We start from the raw sequence: 24367 nt of genomic DNA on the forward strand, positions 1-24367 counted from the left end.
AACAGGTAAGGACAAAGTGACGAATAGCGAAATGCGTGTAGCGAGTGGTACGATTTCATTATAGAGCATTGCTTCTTGTCCTATGCAGAGCTTAATCCGCAATAGTTGCTTCCGAAAGCAGCCTGAAATGTTTAAAGCCACTAAACACAAACTTTAGAAAACCGCAGAAATAAATCTGAAAAAGTTGTAAGGGTTTATCATTCCCATGTTTCTCCTCAAAGGTCACAATCCCCCGTGACCTTCACAGAGAGACTTGCACTATTTTAGTCAAACGTTCTATATCCCAACATACAACATGCCGCCCTCTTCGCCGTTCCCTCAGCTAGACCTCATGCTTTTAAATAAAAAAAATTATTCGATTCTTCTAATAGCTTCAAAGAACCGAATATTCCCGAGTGTTTCCGGGAAATCCCGGATTAACGGCCAGCTGATGAAGGCCCGAATTCATGTCTGAATCAGAGTCTGGCCTCCATCTGATGCCTCTGTATATTGGATGCAGTTTAGCTCACTCCTTCTCTGACACTGCTCTGCGCAGGTATATGGGCGCGGACACCATCGAATCGCTCATCGACATTCCAGAGTGGATCAAATGGACGGTGAGGGCCATCGCACGTTAAGCGGCAGTAGCCGCGGTGCCTCTGGTAGCGGCTTCTCTACACAAGGCCGGCTCTGTTGTATGCAAATACAGTCGAAACGGTTTGTAACGAAATAATGGATACAACGAAATAATGATGATTCCCCTTGGAAGCCCGGTACACACGGTCTATAATGAAGCTACGGCTGTAACGAAGTAATTGCCGAGCCCCCTCAACTTCGTTACAACGAGGTTCAACTGTACTTTAGCAAACGAGTTGATCCGTCGTCCCCTTCCGTTCGGGGCTCCGCAGAAGGAGCGCCTGTCGGTGTCGAGCTTCGGCGAGGACCTGATGGACGACACCGAGTCCTTCCAGAGCCAGCTGGAGCGCAACCTGCAGGAGCGCGTCATCGACATGTTCGAGCACAAGTACTACGAGCTGGTCATCACCAGCACGGCGCTCACCTTCCTCACGTGCCTGCTGGGAATGCTGCTGAACACGCCGCTGCCGCCCAAGCCGCGCTCGGACGCCATCCTCGTCCTCGAGGGCACCTACATAATCCTCTTCGCCGCCGAGATCACCACCATGATAACGGCCTACGGCCACCGGTTCGTGCGGCTCGACAACTACAACAAGCTGGACCTGGTGCTGGTGGCCACGTGCATCTTCGTCTTCGTCGTCCAGTTCACCATCTACTTCTTCGTCCCGGCCCAGTACCAGCACCAGGCCATCCCCACGGCTATCTTCATCCTCGCCGTGTCGGTGCGGCTGGTCCACGCCGTCAAGTACATTGAGGTATACTTACTAGAACAATACGTTCGCATGAAATGCCCACTTTGGCGCCGCAGAACTGTCGGTACCAAGCATTATATGCTTTATGCTTGTAGCCTTGTGTTGCGGCGGTACGTTCAAAATGTCCCACTCAGACGCCGGCACCGAACGCCTCGCAGTAAAACAGCTACGGCATGCTGCTGCCTGACTCTCGCCGTGACGCCTGTCTTTTGCCACAGTCTGCGCCCTCTAGTGATCCCAGCATATCAGTAAATTGCTTCTAACGGAGATATGAGTTACTTATGTGCTCCTCCTTCCAATAATAGAGGGACCGGAAGCAAAATCATGGAAGGTGGTCTCATACATTAACGTTCCAAACCAACCTAGGCTATGAGGCATGTCGTATAGTGGATGACTCCGGAAAATTTCGACCACCTGGTATTCTGACATCGCACTGTACTGACAGTACGCGGGCCTCTAGAATTCCGCCTCCATCGAAATGAGACCGCCACGGCCGGGATCGAACCCGGTCAGCAGCCGAGCACCATAACCACTGAGCCACCGAGGCGGCTCAAAATCTAAGAAAGGAACAGGGTTAAATGTACTTAATCAAATACCCAAGTTGGATTTTACTTAGTAAAGAGTAGCCTATAAGGTTGAGTTTCAATAGAATGCGATGAATAAAACACTCGCAGCTCTGTATGGTTGCGGTGAGCTCATTTTTCAAGGAAAACTAATCGTGCTGGCAAAGTGTCAGCACAGTCGCGCGTGAAACATCGTCTAGAAGCCATACGGCACGTGACCCACCCAGTTGAGTTCGTGCGTACTGTCTAATCAAGCAGGTACATGCGGGCCCTAAAAAATGCCCACGGAACCCGCCAGAATCACGCGCTGTTGCAGGAAACGGAGCAGCTTTGACAAAACTAGCCACGATCTATGGCACGTGTGTCGCGAGTGAACCAAGTATAGAACACGAGTATGGATCATTCCTACGACATAAAGTACGCTACAACATCGCCCAGCGTGATGCACAGTAGGGTACAAAAGTCTCTGGACCATGTGGTTCGTAAACAAAGCGATTGTTCTACTATGAGCCGCCGGCTGAACACCACCCTTGCAAAGGTTGTTAAAAAACCCGATTTTGACAAGTGTGGTCTCCAACAGGCGGCCAAACTATAGGCTTGGTTTACGAAGCACTTGGTCCAGGGACTTTGGTCCCCGACAGCGCGTGAGTCTCGACTGTAGGTGCAACAGAACGAGTCGCAGAAGGAAGGCGAATCTTGCTTCACCAGATTCCGTTGTCGCGGTGACCGCAGCTGGTGCAGGACTGGCTGCTGGAGGTGCTGCACCGGTACCTGGATAAGGTGATCTACGCGGCGTACGAGACCTCGCTGGCCATCATCACGGGCGAGGAAGAGGTCCAGCAGAACGTGTGGAACACGGTCAAGCCGGCCGACCTGGCGCTGGACGTGCGCAGCCGGGCCACCAACAACCGGCTCATCGTGCTTCGCAACCTGGTGGAGATCCAGTCGCGGTTCCCGGGCATCGCGGTGGCCTTCAAGAGCCGCCAGGCGGCGCAGACCATCCTCAACGACGTGGCCGCGCACGTGGCCGAGATGCAGCGCGACGGCTTCTTCACCGAGGAGCAGCACCGCGAGCTGTACCAGATGCTCAAGGACAAGATGATGGGCATCATTTGCGCGCCCAACGGCCTGCCGGCCAGCTACAAACCCATCGCCGTGCTCCGGGTCATCCCCTGGATCGGCTCAGACAGCGTGCGGCAGTTCCTCGCCGTACGTGTGTGGCGCTGAGGCTGAGACTTGCCTCCTTCCTCCCAGGAACAGGCGTTGTATACACGGTTTCTCTGGAAGACAGACAGAATTCCTCTGTCCTGCTGCCTGTGCTCTCCATAACTTTCGTTAGTAAAAGCGATACTGAGACGAAATTGGACGTAACTCAGAAATGGCTGAAATATTAATCAATACGCACTTTTCCCCAAGCTTTAGTGACAAAGATATATAAATATTTCGGAAGATAGCACTAGGTGTACAGCCCCTGTCAAAAGTATACAGGCCAGGGGGTTTGCTTGTTAGGCCTGCAGCATGCCTCATCATGCACCCTCAGCGACCATAATCTCTCGAAAGAGGAATGGCTTCGCGTCCTCTATCCTCCCAAGCTTTGGGGCGATAGATGGGCCAGGGGGCTCCGCTGAACAGCTTAGAAGCAAACCCCTTGGGCTGTATGCTTTTGACGAGGACTGTACTTATACTCGAAGAAAATGAGCAAAAATGTTTTTGTGAGGTGAAAAGCCGTGCTCTATAAAATGGTTCTTGCTCTTCTGCTGTTCAAGAAAAGACACTGTTTAATGTCAGTGCTCGTTGAACAACTTAAGATGGTTTAAATTAATCCGGAGCACTCTGATGCGGCGTCGCTCACAGTCGCTTCGGGACGTTAAACCCCACACATTAAAATATAAAATTACTTCTACTCTTCCAGATGCAGCTCAGACCAGTGGCATTCGGGGCAGGCGAGGTCATCGTCGACAAAGGCTGCGAAAGCCCGATCCTAATTACATACTCGGGTATTGTCAAGGTGAGCCGTTGCCCTTTTCGTCTCCCTGATGCATCAGATTTTTTAACGCCTAGTGCGTATTATCGGAGAAACCTCGCGTCGCTCTCTTCGAATGCTTTTAGCTTGCATCTCAGTTTTATTATTTTTTTACTTGTACGACTTGAGCGGCATTGCAAGTGGAGCATTTTCAAGCACCCACGACTTCTGCTGCTCTGAGCTAGATGACGTCATTCGTTAACTCAGCGAAGAGCTAGCACAGCCTCAACGTACGTTCTGGGTGCCAACCGGGGTACTGAACTACGAGAATACCCTCTGAAGAAATTGTATGTGGGATTCTCGAGAGCGGGTTTGCAAGTATTCTTCGCACTAAAATTATAGCGCGCAGGCCGGAAGTGGTTTGCTGAGCAGAAAGGGGAAAAACTTTTAATGCAATAGCATTAGACTTCTCACACCAAAGCCTCGCCAATGGCCAGTGTCACAAAATTCTCTGAGTGGTCTAAGGGGTCACCTGACCTTGTGGCGTCATCGCAACCTGCCCTGATGGGCCCACCTGATTGGTCGAGAAAGGTCACGGGTCTTTGCGACGTCATCACAACCTGCTTACCTGGTTGTGTGCAACCTAGTTTCTAAGCAACCTTGATAATAATAATAATTGGTTTTTTGGGGGGAAAGGAAATGGCGCAGTATCTGTCTCATATATCGTTGGACACCTGAACCGCGCCGTAAGGGAAGGGATAAAGGAGGGAGTGAAAGAAGAAAGGAAGAGAGAGGTGCCGTAGTGGAGGGCTCCGGAATAATTTCGACCACCTGGGGATCTTTAACGTGCGCTGACATCGCACAGCACACAGGCGCCGTAGCGTTTTTCCTCCATAAAAACGCAGCCGCCGCGGTCGGGTTCGAACCCGGGAAGTCCGGATCAGTAGTCGAGCGCCCTAACCACTGAGCCACCGCGGCGGGGGCAACCTTGATAGAGAATCTAAATAAAAAACAGACAAAATGGGACACGCAAATGTCGGCGCCGTCACAGCAAAGCGGATGCCTGCAACATGCTGCTAGATTTCCGAATATATGCGATTTTAGGACCGATAATTGCAAAGAAACTGACGCAAACACACAAAGAAGTTGCGACAGAAGCGGCGACAAATGTGAAATCTAATGCTATAGCATTCCACTCTTAAGGTGACGCAAGCGTCTGCATAGGAATTTTGTTTGTTTGTTTGTTTGTTTGTCACAGCCCTCACGGAGCCTTTACATGCATGCGCTGTATTCGCGGTCGTAACCACAATGTATACAGGTACGTGTGGTGTTTTATCGGAGACATATACGCTGCGGCTGGATGTGAGCCGTCTGTATGATGATGGCTGAAATGACTATCGGCCTCGTCGCAGGTCGAGGGCGAGGTGGAGTACCGCGAGGATGGTGCGCTGCCCAACTCGTCGTCGGCGCTGTTCTTCTTCAGCGACGAGTACTTCGAGGACTACCTGGGCGCGCCCGTCACACTCGGCACCCTCGGCCTGGTCACCGACGAGCCCAGCGCCACTCGCGCCTCCACCGAGACTGCGGTTAATGTGAGCAGCGCTAACAGCTGGCCCAACGGATATACTTACGTCTGATTTGCCGCGCGCAGTAGGAATTCTAACAGACGATACAGCATTGCTTGTGCTCCGTGCCTACTTTTCCGGAATGAACCGAAGGGAAATATGTGCATCCCTTTTGTAACGAGGCAGTCGCAAATGCCGCCAGATAATAGTATTTTTAAATATTCCGCCTAAAGTTGACTATTATTAAAGATAAGTTGTCCTTCGGAACTGAACAGCGCGATATTTATCATCATCGCCATCAGCCCGACTGCGCGCACTGCGGGGCAAAGCAATTAGCCATATCTCACCATGAAACCCTCTCCTGGGCCACGTGCGGCCATCCTATCACTGCAAATAATCTCGTCTGCCCCCTAAAGTTTTTGCCGCCCTCTGCTACCCTGCCTTCTCTTGGAATCCACTCCGTTACCCTTAAGGATCACAGATTATCTCGCCTTCGCATTACAAGCCCTGTCCAAGCCCATTTCTTCTTGATTTCGACTAGGATGTCACTAACCCGCGTTTGTCCGCTCACCCACTCTGCCCGCTTTCGTTCCCTTAACGTTGCACCTGTCATTTTTCTTCCCATTGCTCACTGCGGTGTCCTCAACTTAAATTGAACCCTTTTCGTTAGCCTCGAAGTTTCTGTCCCATAGTAGCCTGTTAAATTATTGCTAAAGTACTGCGCGTCATGTGGTTAAGATGTATGTATTAGACGAGCAATCTCTTAGAGGAAAAATAGACTATGCGAGTGCAAGGACAGGAGGCGAAGAAATGAATACGACACCACGGGCATGCTTCTTCATTTGCGCTGTCATATTCACGCCGTCTTTTTTTTCAGTAGCGCCATTCGTGGCTGGCTACTCCCCGCGCCCGCAAGCGCGAGTACAGCTTTCTGGGCTTTCAAAGCCGCATTACGCTTCAACATTGTCACTACTTTCCCTTAAACCGTCATGTGAGTCCATGGTTGAAAGGGGTGGGGGTGGGGGGGGGGGGGGGGGGGCGGTGGGGGGTCGAGGGAGGAGGCCACGCGAGCAGCGCCTGTCCTCCCCCGCCGATTCGCGTTCAGAAGGAGAGGTCTCGGGAAGCGAGACGCAAACTCGACTCGCCTGTGTAAACAATTCATGTCGTTCGACGCCCATCGCGAGTGTTAACGCGCCTTAGGAAAGGTTGATCAGGCTTTAAACAGTACTGCACTGCTTATTTTGACGACTCGTTTTGTTAGTATTTTGAACGCCTGCGCGTCCGTATTTCACTGTACTCGTCTGTCAACGCTTCAAATAGGTTATAGCTGGGATGTCCCTATCGCGTGTTATCTAGATGTCACCGTTCCGGCTTGACCCTGTCTTCCACGGCTTTGCACGCATTTCCAGGCTTACGTTATCCCTCGGAGCCGCGTGGTGGAGGCGATACAGATCTTCACTAGGCCGCCGAGCTTCCTATACCAGATATGGTACTACATCGCCAACATTTTCGGCGTCCTAATTTTACAATCTGAACCCAAGTACCAGGTGAGTCAAGCCTCATTTGAGCAACTCATGTGCTGTGTACTGTCGACTGACGTCAAGCTTGCTTAACGTTGATCAGCAATAAACTGGCCTTTAATCATAAGCAAGAAAAGTAGCCTGTTGCGCAAATTACATGTAGTTAACTGCTGATCATCACGCCCTTCAGCCTGCGCAGTCATTCATCGTTGTTTCTTGCCGTTCAAGATTGCAACAAGTTACCAGGTGATATTGTCTTCACCCTGAGCCATGACGCCTTTGTGCAAAAACTAAATTTTTTTTTATAAATTCTGATTAGGAAGACTCCATTCCTGCATATGCTCAACTTCGAATTTTCTGCACTTTTTTTCGATTTTGCCTGTTTTGGATTTGTGTTGCTTGTAGAACTATGTGTGGAATATTGTTTATTTGTAACTGTACACCCCCCTCCCCCCTCCCCCGCTATGTAATTCCCGAAAAGGGCATTTAGGGTATGTGAATAAAAAAAAATTCATGCATGCACTGATTTTTCATTCCATATGACATGCGGGTCAAATTTCTGATGTCACTTCAGCTTGTGGTCAACGCAAAATGGCGCCATAACGCGTGAACAGGCGATCACGGTACGCTAAGGTACGGTTCAGTACGGTATGGCACGGTACAGTACGGAGGTTTTCGCCACGAGGCTACACATAGACTGCCTAATGGAGGTCTCCGGATTAATTTCGACCCCTTTGGTTCTCAACATTTCGCCTCCATAGAAATGCGATCAACGCGACCGGTATTCGATCCTGCGATATATCGACTGAACCACCTACCGGGGTGAGACGCGTATCATCATCATCTCCTCCTCCAGACTTGGCCCATGGAGAAGATAAAGATGCGCCTGAGCTCCTTCCTGCTGCCCGACCTGGCGAGCGCGCACGACTTCCTGGTGAGCCCGGACATCGAGGACATCCTCCTCATCCAGGGCACGCTGGTCGACTTCAACACGGGCGACGTGTACGCGGCGCCTTACTACATCCCGCGCTTCGTCAAGAGGTTCATCTTCCCCGTGAGTGCAGTCTCCCACCTGCATCCCGACGGGAGCGCCGGTTGTTTCCGCTTCCGGAGCAAGGGGGCAATTAAGTTCACCTTAACAGTGTTACGCGATCATGTTCCTTGGTGACGCAGACGTAACGTGCCAGGCCTGCGGCCCAAGAAACAGAAGCTTGATTCCAGCACTTGACCAATCATTTTTTATTCCTTTAAACGAAATTGCTTCGGATCTGACGTCACAACCCTCTCCACCAATCAGGATGGATGGATGGATGGATAAGGCTGAACCCTTTAAACCGGGCGGTGGCTCAAGCCACCTAGCCATGACTTGTGAAATTCTACCCTTGTCTTGATTTTAGCCACCTATAAGATAGTCTTCGCTTGGCTACTCCCACCCGATTTTCCTTTCACAGCGCCATCAAACGCCGGTTTTCCCGCCGACTGGGACCCTCAACGCTATCGCGTTAGAACCGTGACAGGGTTTGTCTGGTCGCGGTGAGTGCGGCCAGGCGAAGGAACAAGTCGTTCAGCACACACTAGTTCTTGAAATTCTGCCCTCACAGTATTGGATGTTGTCGTAATCAGAATTTTCTTGGCTATTTAAACATGACATAGAACTTTCTAGATATAACAATCGCAGATCGCCAAGAACAGTCCTGAGTGATCATCTTGTGTTATTAGTGTGAAAGCAGTATTCCGATCGGTTAACCCCGAACAAGACCTTGCGATGTTTACGGGTTTGTGCCAAGAGCGTAGCATAAATAAATAAAACAAACATTGCCTCGAACCCGCGCTGTGCACTGCACATCGTCGTCTTCATCAACTTCCACCTGTGGCACGAATAGATCATATCCCCATAAAATCGATCAGAGCTTAACCTGAGTCTAATATCGTTTCCAGACGTGCCGACGACCCAGCAGAGCAGAACCATGAGCCAACCAGGCTAAACACATGCTTTCGCAAGTCTGCCCCGTTGAACTACGTTAAAATCCTGTCATTCTTGCTCTTGGTTAAAAAATTAAGCGCAACATATAGACGATCACAAGTGAGAAAGACAGGACAACTCGCTACTCGCAATTGACCCTTTTACTGAATGGCACAAACAATATAGGCATTCAGTCAGAAGACCTACCATCTGCAGGAAACGTCAGGTATAGAGGGCCATAAAAGCGAAAAAAGGAAGAGATTTGACACGGAAATTAGCTAAAAGAGATAGAAGCGAACGGTTAATACCTAAAAGTGAACCAGTAATATGACATGTGGTGTAAAGGGCCAATTAAAAGCATGACTCATTCAGTGATTATTGGATGGCAGAGAACTGAGAGATGAATTAAAATTAGAACGAGAGAGACCTAAAACAGCACAATACCTTCGGGGAGGATTAAGCGCACCGCACAATTCCAACCAGAGTCGATAACCAGCCGTGTACACGGGCAACACGATCGCGGTTTCTGTCTAAAAGAACAGTTTCCTCAAGAAGGGGCTTGCTCGAGCGGTGTAAGTAATCCTTACAGTGTAGCGGCAGATTTCAACCCGTGTACAATCCTGCATGGAGCGCTCATGTTCTCTCAAATGCTCATTCAAACATCACCCAGTTTGACCTATGCGAGAGATATCTGACAAATAACCCTTTTGGGTTACATTCTAGATACTACGTTTTGTTCAGCAAGCTTGATGCTTTGGTTTTCTGTATTGGTACGAGGACATAAAATGGCCATCTTAAATGGAGCAGAAAAATGAACTGGAACATTGTACATAGCGGGTATGCCTTTTTTAAAATTGTGAGCTACACGTGTATGCTAGGAACAACTTCTGGCTTAACTCTTTCCTCAACGCCACTTCAATGCCTGCTCTTGCGTTTTGTCTTTTGAAGAACGGTCTCTGTGGCAGCCGTCAAGACAGTCTGAAGAAAGCCTGCATTTTGGAGCCTTACGATCTGTCGTTGAAAGCTTGTTTGCTTGGTATAACAGCATGAAAAAATGCAGCGCGAACATAGACGACGGACGAAGAAGAGGTGCACAACACAAGCACTGTCTCGCAACAAAAATTTTATTCAAGAGGAAAACACATATATAAAAGCGTCCGAAAAACGGCAAAGTCAGCAATTACATAAGGCAATCAACAATTGGAAGAAACTTAAAAAAACAGACCAGATAGCGCAGGGCGCCCTTTTTTCTTCTTCTATGACCCATGGCAAATCAGGTGTTGCACAAGAACCGCATCTCCGCATCAAGTAGTGTGATAGAGGGTTGACTGATGCACGTGTTTATCTTCTTCCTTATAAAAAACGCTTCCATGATCTCTCTAGTACGTTGGTCGCGGTGCCGGTACAGTAACTCGGTTTTCTGAAATATTACCTTACAGTTGGCTTTATGCTCGCACTGAGCGCAATGTTTTGAAACATCTGACGATGCGTTTTCGTGCTCTTTTAGTCGGATATTTAAGCACTTCAGTTCCTAGATCTAAGACTGATGTTCAAGGAGGGCCACACTTGTTGGGTTAATAAACCGCGCTCCAAAAAGCCGATACTCAACTTTTGCTCAGGGCACACAAAACTGGTAAAAAACGGCATAGCCCTCTCCTGCCTAAGATCTGCTCTAGAAAAATCTTGTGTGCACTCCGTCGCATACGGTGTTTCCTTGCAAGTACAACGACTGACCGCGGCAGGTTTCCCCCTCTCTGTGATATCACGAACATGCGAAAAACTAATTGGCAATTTCAGAGGTCTCCGGACCACGAACAGAGGTGAAAGAACGGGAGCCAAAAAGAAAGCAGTGGCCGTTCCCTACGTGCATAGATTGGCGCACAATCTGAGGAATGTTGCTCGTCGTTTTAATGTCGACGTGGTCTGTACAGCACCCCAAAAGCTTCTACGCCTTTCCGATGACTGGGACTGATGTCCAAGAATGGAAGAAAAAAAATGCACCCCTTTATGTGTTCGGTGCGGCACAGATCAAGATTTGTGGATTGTGCGCGTTCGGTGGTCTACCAGATTCCTTTCACTTGCCAAAAGGTGTATATCGGACAAACCGGGCGCTGCTTAAATATCCGACTAAAAGAGCACAAAAACGCATCGCCAGATGTTTCTAAACATTGCGCTCAGTGCGAAGATAAAGCCAACTGTAAGGCAATATTTGAGAGAACCGAGTTACTGTACCGGCACCGCGACCAACGTACTAGAGAGATCATGGAAGCGTTTTTTATAAAGAAGAAGATTAACACGTGCATCAGTCAACCCCCTATCACAATACTTGATGCGGAGATGCGGTTCTTGTTCAACACCTGATTTGCCATGGGTCATAGAAAAAAAAAGGGCGCCCTGCGCTATCTGGTCTGTTTTTTTGAGTTCGTTCCAAGTGTTGATTGCCTTATGTAATTGCTGACTTTGCTGTTTTTTCGGACGCTTTTATATATGTGTTTTCCTCCTGAATAAAATTTTAGTTGCGAGACAGCGCTTGTGTTGTGCACCTCTTCTTCGTCCGTCGTCTATGTTCGCGCTGTATTTTTTCCTTTAAGAATGTACGTAACCCAACTAGCCCAACTTTCCATCCTATTATAACAGCATGACTTTATAATGGCGGCTTCCAGACCTGGCGTGGCAATGGCTCTCTTCACACTATTAGAGTGGGTTAATTCATACGAGAAGAAATCATTAAAATAGAGCAGCGCGTAACAAAACAGGACACAAAGGAGAGACACAACGACACGAGCGCTAGCAACTGTTTATTTCTTGCTGTCGCTACGTATAAATATATGAGCCACAACGAGAAACGAAAAACAAAAAATGATTGATAAGCCAGCCTTTCGCTGGTTGCGATCGATCTAGATAGGAGAGCTCTTTCCCTGACAGTGCCACTGATGCCACGCTCACACATTTGTTACCTGCACGCGAAATACTACAAGCCTCAATAATCTCTCGAACAATCTTATCATTGTGGCGGGTTATGATTTGGCTCTTCTTAAAAAGTGGCATGCACAAATTTGGCCGGTCCCGTTTCTCGGACTCGACCTTGCAGTGACGACAGTGTTGGCTTAGGTGGTCCGATTTGTTCTCATTAACATTGTAGTCACGTTCTTTTAACCTGCTATTCACAGATATCCCTGTTTGCCCAATATACTCATGGCCACAAGACAACGGTACGCGATAGACAACACCCCCCACACAAGTGACAAATCGTTTCTGATGGTCTATTAGACATCTTTTTTTTTTCTCCTGGATACCGCACGGATTGGTCTTTTTGCAAAGCATAGACAGTTTTACGGGTGCAGAAAATACAACTTCAACGCCTGCTCGTTTTCCTATTTTCTTTAGGTTGTGGGATGTATGATGAATGTAAGGGATGACAGCTACTTTCTTGCGGTCCTGCTGTTCATTGGTACATTCCTGCTTGTTGAACAATCGTGTTTTTTTTTATTTTTTGGAGCAGGCCTTCAGCCACAGAAACAGTTAGTGGCCCAGGATACCCAGAATCGGACAGTCGTCTAATCTGTGATGCCAAGCATTCTTGCATCATGTGCTCACATGAGCTTTTGAGCGCATTTGTCAGGCAATACTTGATAATGCCTCTCTTTACCAGTTTCGAATGCGCCGATACCACTGGAAGTAGGCCTTTTTTTGCACGAGGTTCATAACCCCAACAGATGTGGTTAGTGTGAAAGTTAAGTCTAAGATCTAAGAACTTGATAGAGTTCTTCTCAGGAAGCTCATGCGTCAGAATTAATGGGTTTAAATGTTTTCTTAAAGGAGTCGAGCACGTTTGCAGCGTCAGTATTAAAAATCTGCCTTAGAGTTGTCAATGATGATCAAAAAATCATCCACAAATCTAAAAATTTTTACAACTTTGGAGCTACTTAAGCTTTTCCCTAGGATACTATCATGCTTTGCAAGAACAAGGTCGCTGAGAACAGGCGCAATACATGAACCAATACAAATTCCACACTTTTGCAGGTAAACACCTTTGTCCCAGGTAGCCATTGTTGAGCGCAGGTATACATCCGGCAATTCTAAAAACCCACTCACATTCACTCCAGAACTGTTCTGAACGGAAACAGCTCCAAGCGCGTCAATAGCTTGTTCAACACACAACAGCAATTCATCCTGTGGCAAGGAGTAGAACAGATCTTTGATGTCTATTGAAAAAGCCAATACATGTTTGTTTTTATTCTGGCACAGATAGTCGACAACCTGTTCAGAATTTTTTACAAGGTAGGGGTCATCAATTTCGAGTAGCGCCAAGTTCTTTTGCAGGGATCTAGCTACACATTTCTGCCATGCCTCTTTTTCCGAGATTATTACGCACTGTTCTTTGTGCGTTTTAGCAGAAAAGAACATGTCTAAGGAAGGTTTATGGCTATCCTGAATTAACGTGACAAGGCTCTGTAAACCTGACCGTTTGCATAACTTCTTTGCTTCCGCCTTAGCTTTCTTTAAACATTTTTGGTCCTTCTTAACGAAATTTCATTCTATAGCTTCTGAAGCTTTCTTCCGAAACAGGTCATGAGGTAAGATGGCGAAACCCCCCTCCTTATCAGCTGTCAGGGCACAGAGGCGATTGTCGCAAAGAAAATCTGACACTCGTTTTAACGGCACGGTCTGCTTTGGTCGCACTGAACGTTCGAGAACGTCTACGCCTTGGGATACGCAGCTGCTCTTCTCACTTTCCGGCGTAAGGCTTGTAACTCGTCGGGCCCTACCTTGTAAAAAATTCTGCACAGGTTGTCGACTATCTGTGCCAGAATAAAAACAAAAATGTATTGGCTTTTTCAATAGACATCAAAGATCTGTTCTTGCCACAGGATGAATTGCTGTTGTGTGTTGAACTGGCTATTGACGCGCTTGGAGCTGTTTCCTTTCAGAACAGTTCTGGAGTGAGTGTGAGTGGGTTTTTAGAATGTATACCTGCGCTCAACAATGGCTACTTGGGACAAAGATGTTTACCTGCAAAAGTGTGGAATTTGTATTGGTTCATGTATTGCGCCTGTTCTCAGCGACCTTGTTCTTGCAAAGCATGATAGGATCCTAGGGAAAAGCTTAAGTAGCTCCAAAGTTGTAAAAATTTTCAGATTTGTGGATGATTTCTTGATCATCATTGCCAACTCTAAGGCAGATTTTTATACTGATGCTGCAAACGTACTCAAATCCTTTAAAAAACATTTAAACCCATTAATTCTGACGCATGAGCTTCCTGACAAGAACTCTATCAAGCTCTTAGATCTTAGACTTAACTTTCACACTAACCGCATCTGTTGGGGTTATGAACCTCGTGCAAAAAAAGGCCTACTGCCAGCGGTATCGGCGCATTCGAAACTGGTAAAGAGAGGCATTATCAAGTATTGCCTGACAAATGCGCTCAAAAGCTCATGTGAGCACATGATGCAAGAATGCTTGGCATCACAGATTAGACGACTGTCCGATTCTAGGTATCCTGGGCCACTAATTGTTTCTGTGGCTGAAGGCCTGCTCCAAAAAAAGAAAAAAAGCAAGATTGTTCAACAAGCAGGAAGGTACCAATGAACAGCGGGATCGCAAGAAAGTAGCTGCCATCCCTTACATTCATCATACATCCCACAACCTAAAGAAAATAGGAAAACGAGCAGGCGTTGAAGTTGTATTTTCTGCACCCGTAAAACTGTCTATGCTTTGCAAAAAGACCAATCCGTGCGGTATCCAGGGAAAAAAAAAAAGATGTGTAATAGACCATCAGAAACGATTTGTCACTTGTGAGGAGGGTGTTGTCTATCGCGTACCGTTGTCTTGTGGCCATGAGTATATTGGGCAAACAGGGATATTTGTGAATAGCCGGTTAAAAGAAAGTGACTACAATGTTAATGAGAACAAATCGGACCACCTAAGCCAACACTGTCGTCACTGCAAGGTCGAGTCCGAGAAACGGGACCGGCCAAATTCGTGCATGCCACTTTTTAAGAAGAGCCAAATCATAACCCGCCACAATGATAAGATTGTTCGAGAGATTATTGAGGCTTGTAGTATTTCGCGTGCAGGTAACAAGTGTGTGAGCGTGGCATCAGTGGCACTGTCAGCGAAAGAGCTCTCCTATCTAGATCGATGGCAACCAGCAAAAGGCTGGCTTATCAATCTTTTTTTGTTTTTCGTTTCTCGTTGTGGCTCATGTATTTATACGTAGCGACAGCAAGAAATAAACAGTTGATAGTTAGCGCTCGTGTCATTCTGTGTCTCTCCTTTGTGTCCTGTTTTGTTACGCGCTGCTCTATTTTCGTGGATCACCAACTCGCCCAACAAGCAACACTTCTGAGAAGAAATCATTCTGCGCACGCGGGCGATACATGTAGCAAAACCTGTCGTTTGCTATATAGTTAGTTCCAAGCCTAAAAATTGCAACTTTGCACCTTCCGGTAGCTCGTATGTAAATTCTATCCCATTCCGTACTCTCTAAAAAATTCTTCAAATCTCAGTCACTGTCAGGGCGAACGTAGTAAATAACAGTTGTGAAACAGTCAACTTGTTAGTCTGCTATTCGACATAGCCGAGGAAGCACGTTCTATCAACCGTAATCATTTATTTTTCCTCCGTTCATATAGCATCAATGTGCGAAGTATGTGATATTTTCATTCTTCGAATATTAATTTGGTGTTTCGACGTTGCAGTTTGCTGCCATTGTGATACTTTGTACAAAATTTCGTGCATGGTTGAAACACAATCATTGTCATTTTGAGTTGCAAACCGAAAATTTTTTTTCGGAAGCTGAATGGCGAGCGGCGCTTGAAAAGGTTAAAGGGGTTGTGAAAAGAAAATGAAGCCGCCCGGTTGTAATTTACATTGATTCAATAAATATTGTACATGCCGATTCCGAAATATTTCAGCGCAATATTGAGTCTGCATTTATTAAAGCCCGTTGGAAATCGTTGCCTTTTTGCGCTCGTGAAACGACCATGCGGCCCCGGCGGCTGACAGAAGTACTACCCAACTACGTCACATTAAGACGCTTAGAAACTGATATATCTTTCAGTTTCGTTTACCCCAAAATAATAGATTAGTATGAAAGTTAGAAAGCGAAAAAAAGTGTGACAATTATTTGCACACGGAACTTTACTCGGCAAAGAACAGCACGTGATCCTATACTCCGTTTCATACATAGCTGTCTACACAGCCAAAGGTACGGAAGTAGTCCGTCAAAAAAAAACTAACAAAATGTGTCACTCCGCCTCGCGTCGTGGCTGAGTGGTACGAAGCGCGGGCATGTTTGTTCATTTTGTGAGGGGGCCCAGGTTCGATCCTCAGCGTAGGTTTGTCCTTTTTTTATCTTTTTTCGGCGAATCTCTAGATAGAAAGTCTAAATGCGAGCCATATATAAGTGGCCTTTTTTGTTATCAAAATGAAATGACTTCTTTAATAAGAAGCGTGCTGTTAACTTTTTCCGCAGGGAAACGAAAGTGAAGTGAGAGTTGGCAACGGACGTGCTGAGAGGCGCTGTTTTTCGGTGTTCACGGATTTTTTCGCATGCTGCACACAATGAATCATTAATTGGGGGGTGATAGAATTCAGTGTGGCTTCAATTATTTTACTCCGCCAGAAAGACCTTCTTTCTTAAACCTCACAACTGTCCGAGGGCTCACTCCGGTCATCTCGCCCACAATTGCGAGAACGTCACGCACAGTCTTCTCGGGGTGGAGCTTCCTTATGCTTGCGTAGACATTAACTATCACCGCCTTGCAGTCTTTAGAAAACTTTGGAGACTTCACCTTGGAAAAGAGGCGAACAGGAGATGTTTTCGAAGTCGAAGCGGGGGAAGAAAACAAGCGAGCAGGTGACAGCGACGCCATTTTCACAAACAGACCTGCCGGCTCAGCTGCGAAAACCTGATACAGCCGGCGCCTGAGAAAACGAAAAATCTGCGTCACTCGGTTCTGGAAAACATAAAAGAAAAATCAATCTATTTGCAAAATAAAACACTTCCATCGGTCTACTATAATATCAACTACTGTTCACTTTGCTTGTCAATTCATTTCAATTTTTATTTTTGACGCACTATATTATGATGCGGACGAGGATCGCAAACAGGCACCGTAGCCTTGGCTGCGTAGACAGCTAATGGTGTCTTCGACTGGTCGCTCTAGATCGCTCTAGAGCGCTCTGAGAGGCGACCGCACATTCGGCTGGTCGAAGCCGGCCGCTCTGACTACATTCGGCTGGTTCTTTCTGAGCGCTCGCCTCCAGCTCAGAGCGCTCTGAGGCGCTCCGAGAAAAAAGTCGGAGCGGCTCCGAGATGAGTCCACGTGACAGAGCCACTTCCGCCATTTCGCGAAAGCGGTGCGAGCCCTCGGCGTCCCCTGCTCGTAGGCAGAAGCAAGTGTGGGCTCTCGACGCAGTCACGCTTTTTGCGTTGTGTTTTGCGGGTGCCGCGCTGTGTGAGTCAAAATGTTCCAAGAAACGCCGGATAAGCATGTACGCTAGGAACGCGGTCTGTGTTGCGGTCGCATGACAACAACGATTCCAGCAGCTGCTCAGACGAGGACGACAGTGTTATCCACAAGGCGATGTTCGAAAAATGAGCGTCCCGTAGGACGGAAAGCCGGGGTAGCGATCGATACAGGCTAAGCGGTGACCGCGATGCAAACTGTGAGACCACGTGCGGATAAAGGTAATCAAGGGACCTTACGTGCGGCTACTGTTGACATCAGCAGCGATGCCGCGTCATGGTTACGGAAGTTACGTCCCCCTTCTGCCTCCTGCGCTTCCGCTCTGAAAACTCGCTGACCATTCGGCTTGACTAGACTCTCTATGCGCTCAGAGCGAGAGCGGCTCCCACTCTGCCAGATCCGAACCGGATCGTGGGAGCGACCAGTCGAAGACACCATAAGTATGAAACGGAGTATAGATCAGTCATTGACCTGGGATCAGTTTCGGTTTCGGTTACGCTTCTCCGTCCTCCGTGGGGTCTTTCGTTTACATGAACTCGATAGCGGGTGGTTCTGTCAGGGCATCGAGTTGAGCAAGGCCGGTCAAACTCGACGACTCTCCGTTTACATGCGCTTAATACGTGATGCAGCGTGACGTCATTTTGACGCCACATTTGAGTACATATAGTGCTCTGACCTCGGTCAACTATGGGCCAGCAGGCCTCGCTAAGCCGCCATGTTGTGTCGGGGACAGAAGCCTCGGATTGGCTACTTATGATGACGTTTCCTGTAGAGTTGAGGAGGACGCGTGCCGGGAAATCGAAATTAACTTTTTTTCGCTATTCGATCAACCCGGACGATGAAACGAATCACTGTACGCTATAGAATGAAGGGTCAGAATTCCAAATATACACGTCGTCCAAAATTTTCGGAAAACACTTCACGACCCCTTTAACATCATGATCGATAGACCCTGGGTAAGGCGATAAATAAAGTAGTCGAGGCCAGTCATGAAAAACCGCGGTCCCAAATGGAAAGCCACGCGCCTAGAGGGCTCCCGCTAACTATGGATCACTGTGCGTCAACAGCGCTCAGATAGAGGACGGGAGTGCAAACTGCTGGGCTAGGGCTAGTGCCGGGCTAGGACGGTGCGGACTCACAGGCAAGCGCTTGTCTATCTCCGCTCCGTCCCGTCTTCGATGCTTCGACGTGCTATTGACGTACAGTGAATACGTACCAACTCGCCTAAAATTCAGCTTTATTCAGCAGTGGTCTGGCTTGTACTATTATTTCTACGTGCTTTTAAATGTGATAATCCATGACACATCGGAGTTACTACGGGCTTAATCTGGGCAATAGTTTCATCATAATTCGGTCACCCATGGGCAAATCATTTGCGATGCATGAATTCTTGCGTCAGTTAATAAACAATCGGTGACCTCATTTTTCCTGTCTGCATTATTTAGGGTGACTTCAGTACCCGGCCGCGACCGGTAATAGCCGTCGTGGCGAACAAGCAGTACAAGCTTCCCCTGGAGTTCGACTGGCTTCGCCGGGTGCCCACGGAAGAAGAGCGACTCGCAGAAATGGAGGCCAGTCGCCGGGTGAGTGAGGGAAACGCCGCCCAGCGCGAACGTTCTCGTCACGAGTGGCAGCCTGCGTGCAGCTTCGACAGCACCTAAGCGACGCACAGCTGCGTTTGTCAGTCCAGCCAGCAGAATGCCTGAGGCAACTTTTCAGACGCACCGCAGCTGGCAAAATACAATCGAGTCTTTTTATGTTTATGAACCGAAAATCCAATGGCCTAAACGATCACCTTTTAACGGGGCTTTGAAAGGGGTCTCAACAAAGATGCGATGTGCCTAGGATGCTAAAGGACGCCGATTCACAAATATCCTCCAGCTCGAATTTTTTAGATGCTTTTTGTAGAAGCTGAGTTATCTGTAGTCAAAATTTGAATTTCCGCGTCTTCGCGCCTTTCCCTTTCCTCTCGTCACTTTTTGCGCGTTAAAATGCCGGCCCTCTCCACCGGCCCCTCTCACTCTCCCCCTCCGCCGGCTGCTGACGCGCGCGAACCAATGCTAGCAGTCTGCTGCTGGCGTAACGAGCGCTACATGACGTAACAAGCGCGGATGCTGCCGTAACGAGTGCGGATTCGGGCGAAACCCCAACACCGCAGGTCGCCGCTAGGTGCAAAAGCGGGAGTTTTAAAAATTGTATTGCAAATTATCGTCTCGCTTTTGAGGTCTTGTACACGGCATAAACCGTCGTTGGCCTGTACTCTACATGATGCGAGCATTTTATAGCCAACCTCAAACATTCTTTTCAGGGACCCTTTAATAGACGAGATTCTGATAGGCAAAAAGTGCCAGTTCTCTATTGAAAGTTTCCGTAAGGCGATTCCTATAACTCTCTATATTTCAATATGGATTATATAGAGTAAGTATGCAGTGTATGGAGTCGGTGTTTACTTCATGACTTTATGGAAAGAGCGTATGGAAGCTTACGAACTCCATATGACGTTGTGCATTTTGTGAAAGCTACATAGAAATTTTAAGGAAAATTTAGACTCCATACAATACCTTATCGATGTCCGATATCTTTTCACATCATGTGGACTCCATATTCCCATAATTCCATACGAGCGACTCGTATGGAACGTTTCAGCAGGGTTCGAATAAACCGAACGTTCCGATTAAGCGAGTTTTAATTAACTGGAAACGATATCCTCTTAATACACATGATTCTGACATTAAAAAAAGTGCAGTTCGAATAAAGCGAAAGTTCCGATTAAGCAAGCTCGAATTAACGGGATTCCACTGTAATTGATGTTTTTTGGTAGGTTCGTGTGCTAGCATGGGCAACCCTGTACGCTTTTCGTGTAGTGTGCTGGCTATTCTGGCTTGTATGCAAGCTTATCTCCAGGTGGCTGCGTTAACGTACTATTTGAGTGCGCAGCGGGAAGACGAGTGAGTGAGAAAGAGTGAACAAACTTTAATCAGAACAGCTTCAGGTATCAGGCCCCATTTAAAACGCAATAATTTTACAGAATTCAGTTTTTCAAATTTTTAAACCAAAATACCAATTCATTCCTGAATAAGCTGCAATAAAAAATGCTTCTGAATATCACTGTTACAAAGGTACAGCCAAGTTTTAACCCTCTACACATCTCGCGAAACAGAAACTAAGTTTTACTGCCAAACAAAAGTCTACGTTTTGCATTTATATTTATTTTCTCCTTGTTCATTTTTCAGTTTACATTTATAATAAATATTTCACACTATATATGACTATTTTACAAAACTAGGTGAAACGATCACAAACGATCACAACAACTGAAACGACCACAAAAGTGATGCAAGATGATACGAACACATGGATAGTAATTTCAGGACACGATCACTGAAATTTGGTTTGATGTATCATTTCAAAAACGGTAGCAGAGATGCACTAGACTTTCTAAAGCACATTGGGATAAACCGTGGTCCGCACACAAAGAAAGCTTACCCCACATGCATGCGCAAAGAAGTTTGCAGGGCAATGTATCCTGCTTTGACCGTTGAGGTCTGCAGTATCGTGTAAATAAATAAATAATAAATAAATAAATAACTAAATAAATAAATAAATAAAACAACCTGTTGTTTCACTAAGCTGATCGCTAAAATAACCGCGAAACTTGGGCGATGTTTTCGCGCCCCACACTTTGAGAGAGTAGAAAAGAGCGCATTGGAATAATTGATGTCGGACAACACTTTAACAGCGGAACTGTCATTATAGATGTATAGGATAACACTAGTTCTGGCTCTCCGAAAATGGCAGGACGAGGCAATTTACTATAGTCACTCGCGCGCCCCATATTATCATAGAGAGCGCGAGCAGTGTTCCTACATTTGTATTCTTTGTTTCGGCAGTGTTTGGCGGACACTTGATGATACGTGATGAGAAGTTTGCCGGATACGTGATGAGAAGTTTGCCGCTATCTCTCGAGAGGGAAGCAATATAACCATCGAACTCTGCCTTTACCCAACTATATGGTTCTGAAACATCAAATTGGAGGCCAGGCTAACGGAAAAGCTTTAAATTCTAAGGGCAGCGCACCGAACTGCGCAGTATCGAATACAGGACCAACGTGAGCTTAGGATATATCTTTGCCGAAATTAGGAGGAAGTTCTATGCAGGACATTTAATGCGCAGAAACGATAAACAGTGATCCGTGGGAGGAACGGACTTGTACTTCGAGGAGAACGTTGTCGAGGGCGGCGTAAAGTCATCTGCAGGGGTGCGCGAATATTCAACGTTTTCGAATAGCGAATTCAGTATTGCTTTATGCAATTCGCTGAACGAATCGCAAATCGTGCGTGCTCAAAATTATTCCAAATGAATCGAATTCGTTTTTAGCTTTCTAACATATTTCGAACAATTGGCGCGAAGTTTGAAGTAGTTTTTTTTTAGGTGAATCTTTCAAAAGTAGGGGCAAGTTTGTCCTGATGCTACCTCGATCGGTCTTTGAGGGAAGGGGGGTTCAGCGCCATGGAGCGGTTTAACCTTGAGTGGCGGCGTTTATAGCGGTCATACGCATGACCTTCAATATTAGGTAATGTGACAGGGTTCAGTAGGGTTAGCGAACCCTCTCTACATGCCGGATATCAGAGGCAAAGGTTCAAACTGTCGTCCATCCCAAGCCAAGATTTGGCGCTTATTTGTCCACTGTCGTAATCAGTATAGCAAAAGTTAATTTTCCTATGCGTATGATATGGTGGCCACAGAACTAGTAAGATACTAACTTCGTGTTGCGTGTCTGCGTCCCGTTAAACCCCATAATATCTAAACCCAAATCATGTTGTTTCCCCTAATGGCGGTCAGTGTTGCATCTTTCGACTGCTACAGATATAATTCCTTATAGCGCCACCACTCTCTCGAAAGAATATTTGTTTAGCACACGTTTTCGCACTAGAAGCGAATAATCAGAAAATTGATTGATTTGTATTCGGTTCAGTTCTTTCGCCATTCGATCCATATTTGTTTCGGTTCTTGACTAACTATTTTGACTAACTAAACCGACAGGAAAGGCGCATATTTTCCTGCAGTGAAATTCGCTCGTCTAATGACACCGATAGTGGTGACGATGATGATAATGGGCTGTTCTGAACACGCACCAGGCAGCATAGCAGCGCCACTCACTGCCATCCTCTTGCTTGTCCCTTAGTTGCGGTTGTATACCACGCGTTTGCAATGGCGATGAATAGCTAGCATCTAAGCAATGCGCAGTTTGGTACTGCATACAGTCTGGTACAACATCAAGAACAAAGCGGCAGATGCCCCTCAAAGGAGACCCTTCAGCCAATGGCGTCTGCTGATTTGCACGACGCCGTGGTTAACCCGATTAAGCAGTGGTTATTCATCTGCTATTCCCTGCGATTTCACGTTGACAGGTCCAAGGGGAACGGTAAGGGGGAAGACCGTTATAAAAATGGTCTAAAGACAGCCTATAGACTCCTTATAGATATTTGTTTTTGTCTATTCATAGTCTGTATAGACTGTCATAGACAAAAGTCTACTGTATGTGTATGGCCATAAATGTATAGATTGTCTATAGACTGTCTGTAAGATTTGTATTTCCTATAGACTGTTCTTTAGGCTTTGTATATAGTCTTTAGATTTAGAGACTAAAATCTATGGACAGTCTATAGACTGTCTGAAGAAATTTTTGTAAGGGGAGAGGGAGATTCGGCCCAGATGGAGATTTGCCACTTCGTTTTTGAGTTGTATGGGACTATAGAAAGTGATATATGCGAGGGGGGAACGGATATCCAGGTTCTAAAGTGTGCATCAACTCTCTGCTTATGTCCTTTCAGGGCGACATCGGAAGGGAGTATAAGTACCTGACCAGGCGTCGGAACACCGACCAGGACTTCTAGAAGCCGCCAGTGTCATTTTCCGATGCCTCTAGTTTATTCATGTTTTCTTAAATTTTGTGTGCTAATAATTTTCCGCGTGCTTTTCTTTACGTTACTATGTCGACCAATGCTTCGCCCATTCGATGTACAGAGCAGAGAGGCGAACATTCCAGCTGCGCGTATTTGCGATCATCCCACATTCAACGGGCGACACGGACGAGGAGGTTGGTCGGCATCGACGTCGCTTCAAACTGGCACTTATGCGCTTCGATGTTTAACTTTTTCGCAACATGGCGAACATTGAACAAGCTTGTGCCACCTCTTCCGCCGACCACCGAAAAGAAGTCAGCTGTATACTGTGTCACTAAAGCCCTCACTTTCTGTGAACCACAGAGCATTCTTCTCTGCACCCGCATGCGGTCTCAAGACAGTTGTCGTTTCCCTCAATTGTTTTTAGGTGCTGTGAAATTCTTGTTTGCGCATTGTTGATGACGGTGCACTCATTTATTTCCATCGCTCCTCCAGCGACTAGTCTCCTATGACTAGCAACGTGAACCGTGCAAATCTGTGAAAGCATTCCGTGAAATATTAAATGCTGCTTACTTTGCATGCTGCGTAGTTTGTACTGTTATTGAACTTTCCATTCCGTGTGTCGATGCTGCCCTTGTAATTATAGAATTTGGTTCAATAATAAATCAACCTGTCTGTGCAATTTTTTTTCTAGGTCATGATGGTATAGCACGAATTCATATCAGCTGGAAAGAGTAGATGGGGTAAGTTCAGGGTGCACAAATCATATAATTTTCGCATTTACGATGTGTAATCATCTCTTAGTAAAGCCCCCATAACATTTGCAAGAAATACAGGGCCAGTACAACCACTGTTATCGTGCAGTTGTCAGCATAGCAGAGTTTGTGCAGAGTGCAGATAAGCAGGACTATCGTGCTAGCCTTTGCTTGGCAGAGGCTAGCAGAGACTAATTCCTTGGCCTGCAAAACACCAGGGTGTATCATTGTGGGTAAAAGACACTGTGCGTGGAGGCGCTACCGGACAATACTTTGGTGTAGAGATGAGCC

The 24367-nt window shown here is 46.8% G+C and overlaps 1 protein-coding gene across 1 annotated transcript in view; it reads left to right on the forward strand.

The window, feature by feature from the left end:
• Positions 1-23829, forward strand: part of LOC144095464 (sperm-specific sodium:proton exchanger-like) — a 34882-nt gene extending 11053 nt beyond the window's left edge. The window contains exons 6-14 of the mRNA XM_077629195.1: positions 536-596; positions 888-1370; positions 2663-3139; positions 3843-3938; positions 5306-5485; positions 6868-7005; positions 7835-8032; positions 18861-18998; positions 23250-23829. Of these exons, the coding sequence (XP_077485321.1) occupies positions 536-596; positions 888-1370; positions 2663-3139; positions 3843-3938; positions 5306-5485; positions 6868-7005; positions 7835-8032; positions 18861-18998; positions 23250-23312 (1834 nt within the window). The 3' untranslated portion in view covers positions 23313-23829. The remainder of the gene's footprint in view (positions 1-535; positions 597-887; positions 1371-2662; positions 3140-3842; positions 3939-5305; positions 5486-6867; positions 7006-7834; positions 8033-18860; positions 18999-23249) is intronic.
• Positions 23830-24367: the final 538 nt, after the last annotated feature.

The sequence above is a fragment of the Amblyomma americanum genome, chromosome 6 (assembly GCF_052857255.1).
Source record: "Amblyomma americanum isolate KBUSLIRL-KWMA chromosome 6, ASM5285725v1, whole genome shotgun sequence".
In the NCBI taxonomy this organism is placed as follows: domain Eukaryota; kingdom Metazoa; phylum Arthropoda; class Arachnida; order Ixodida; family Ixodidae; genus Amblyomma; species Amblyomma americanum.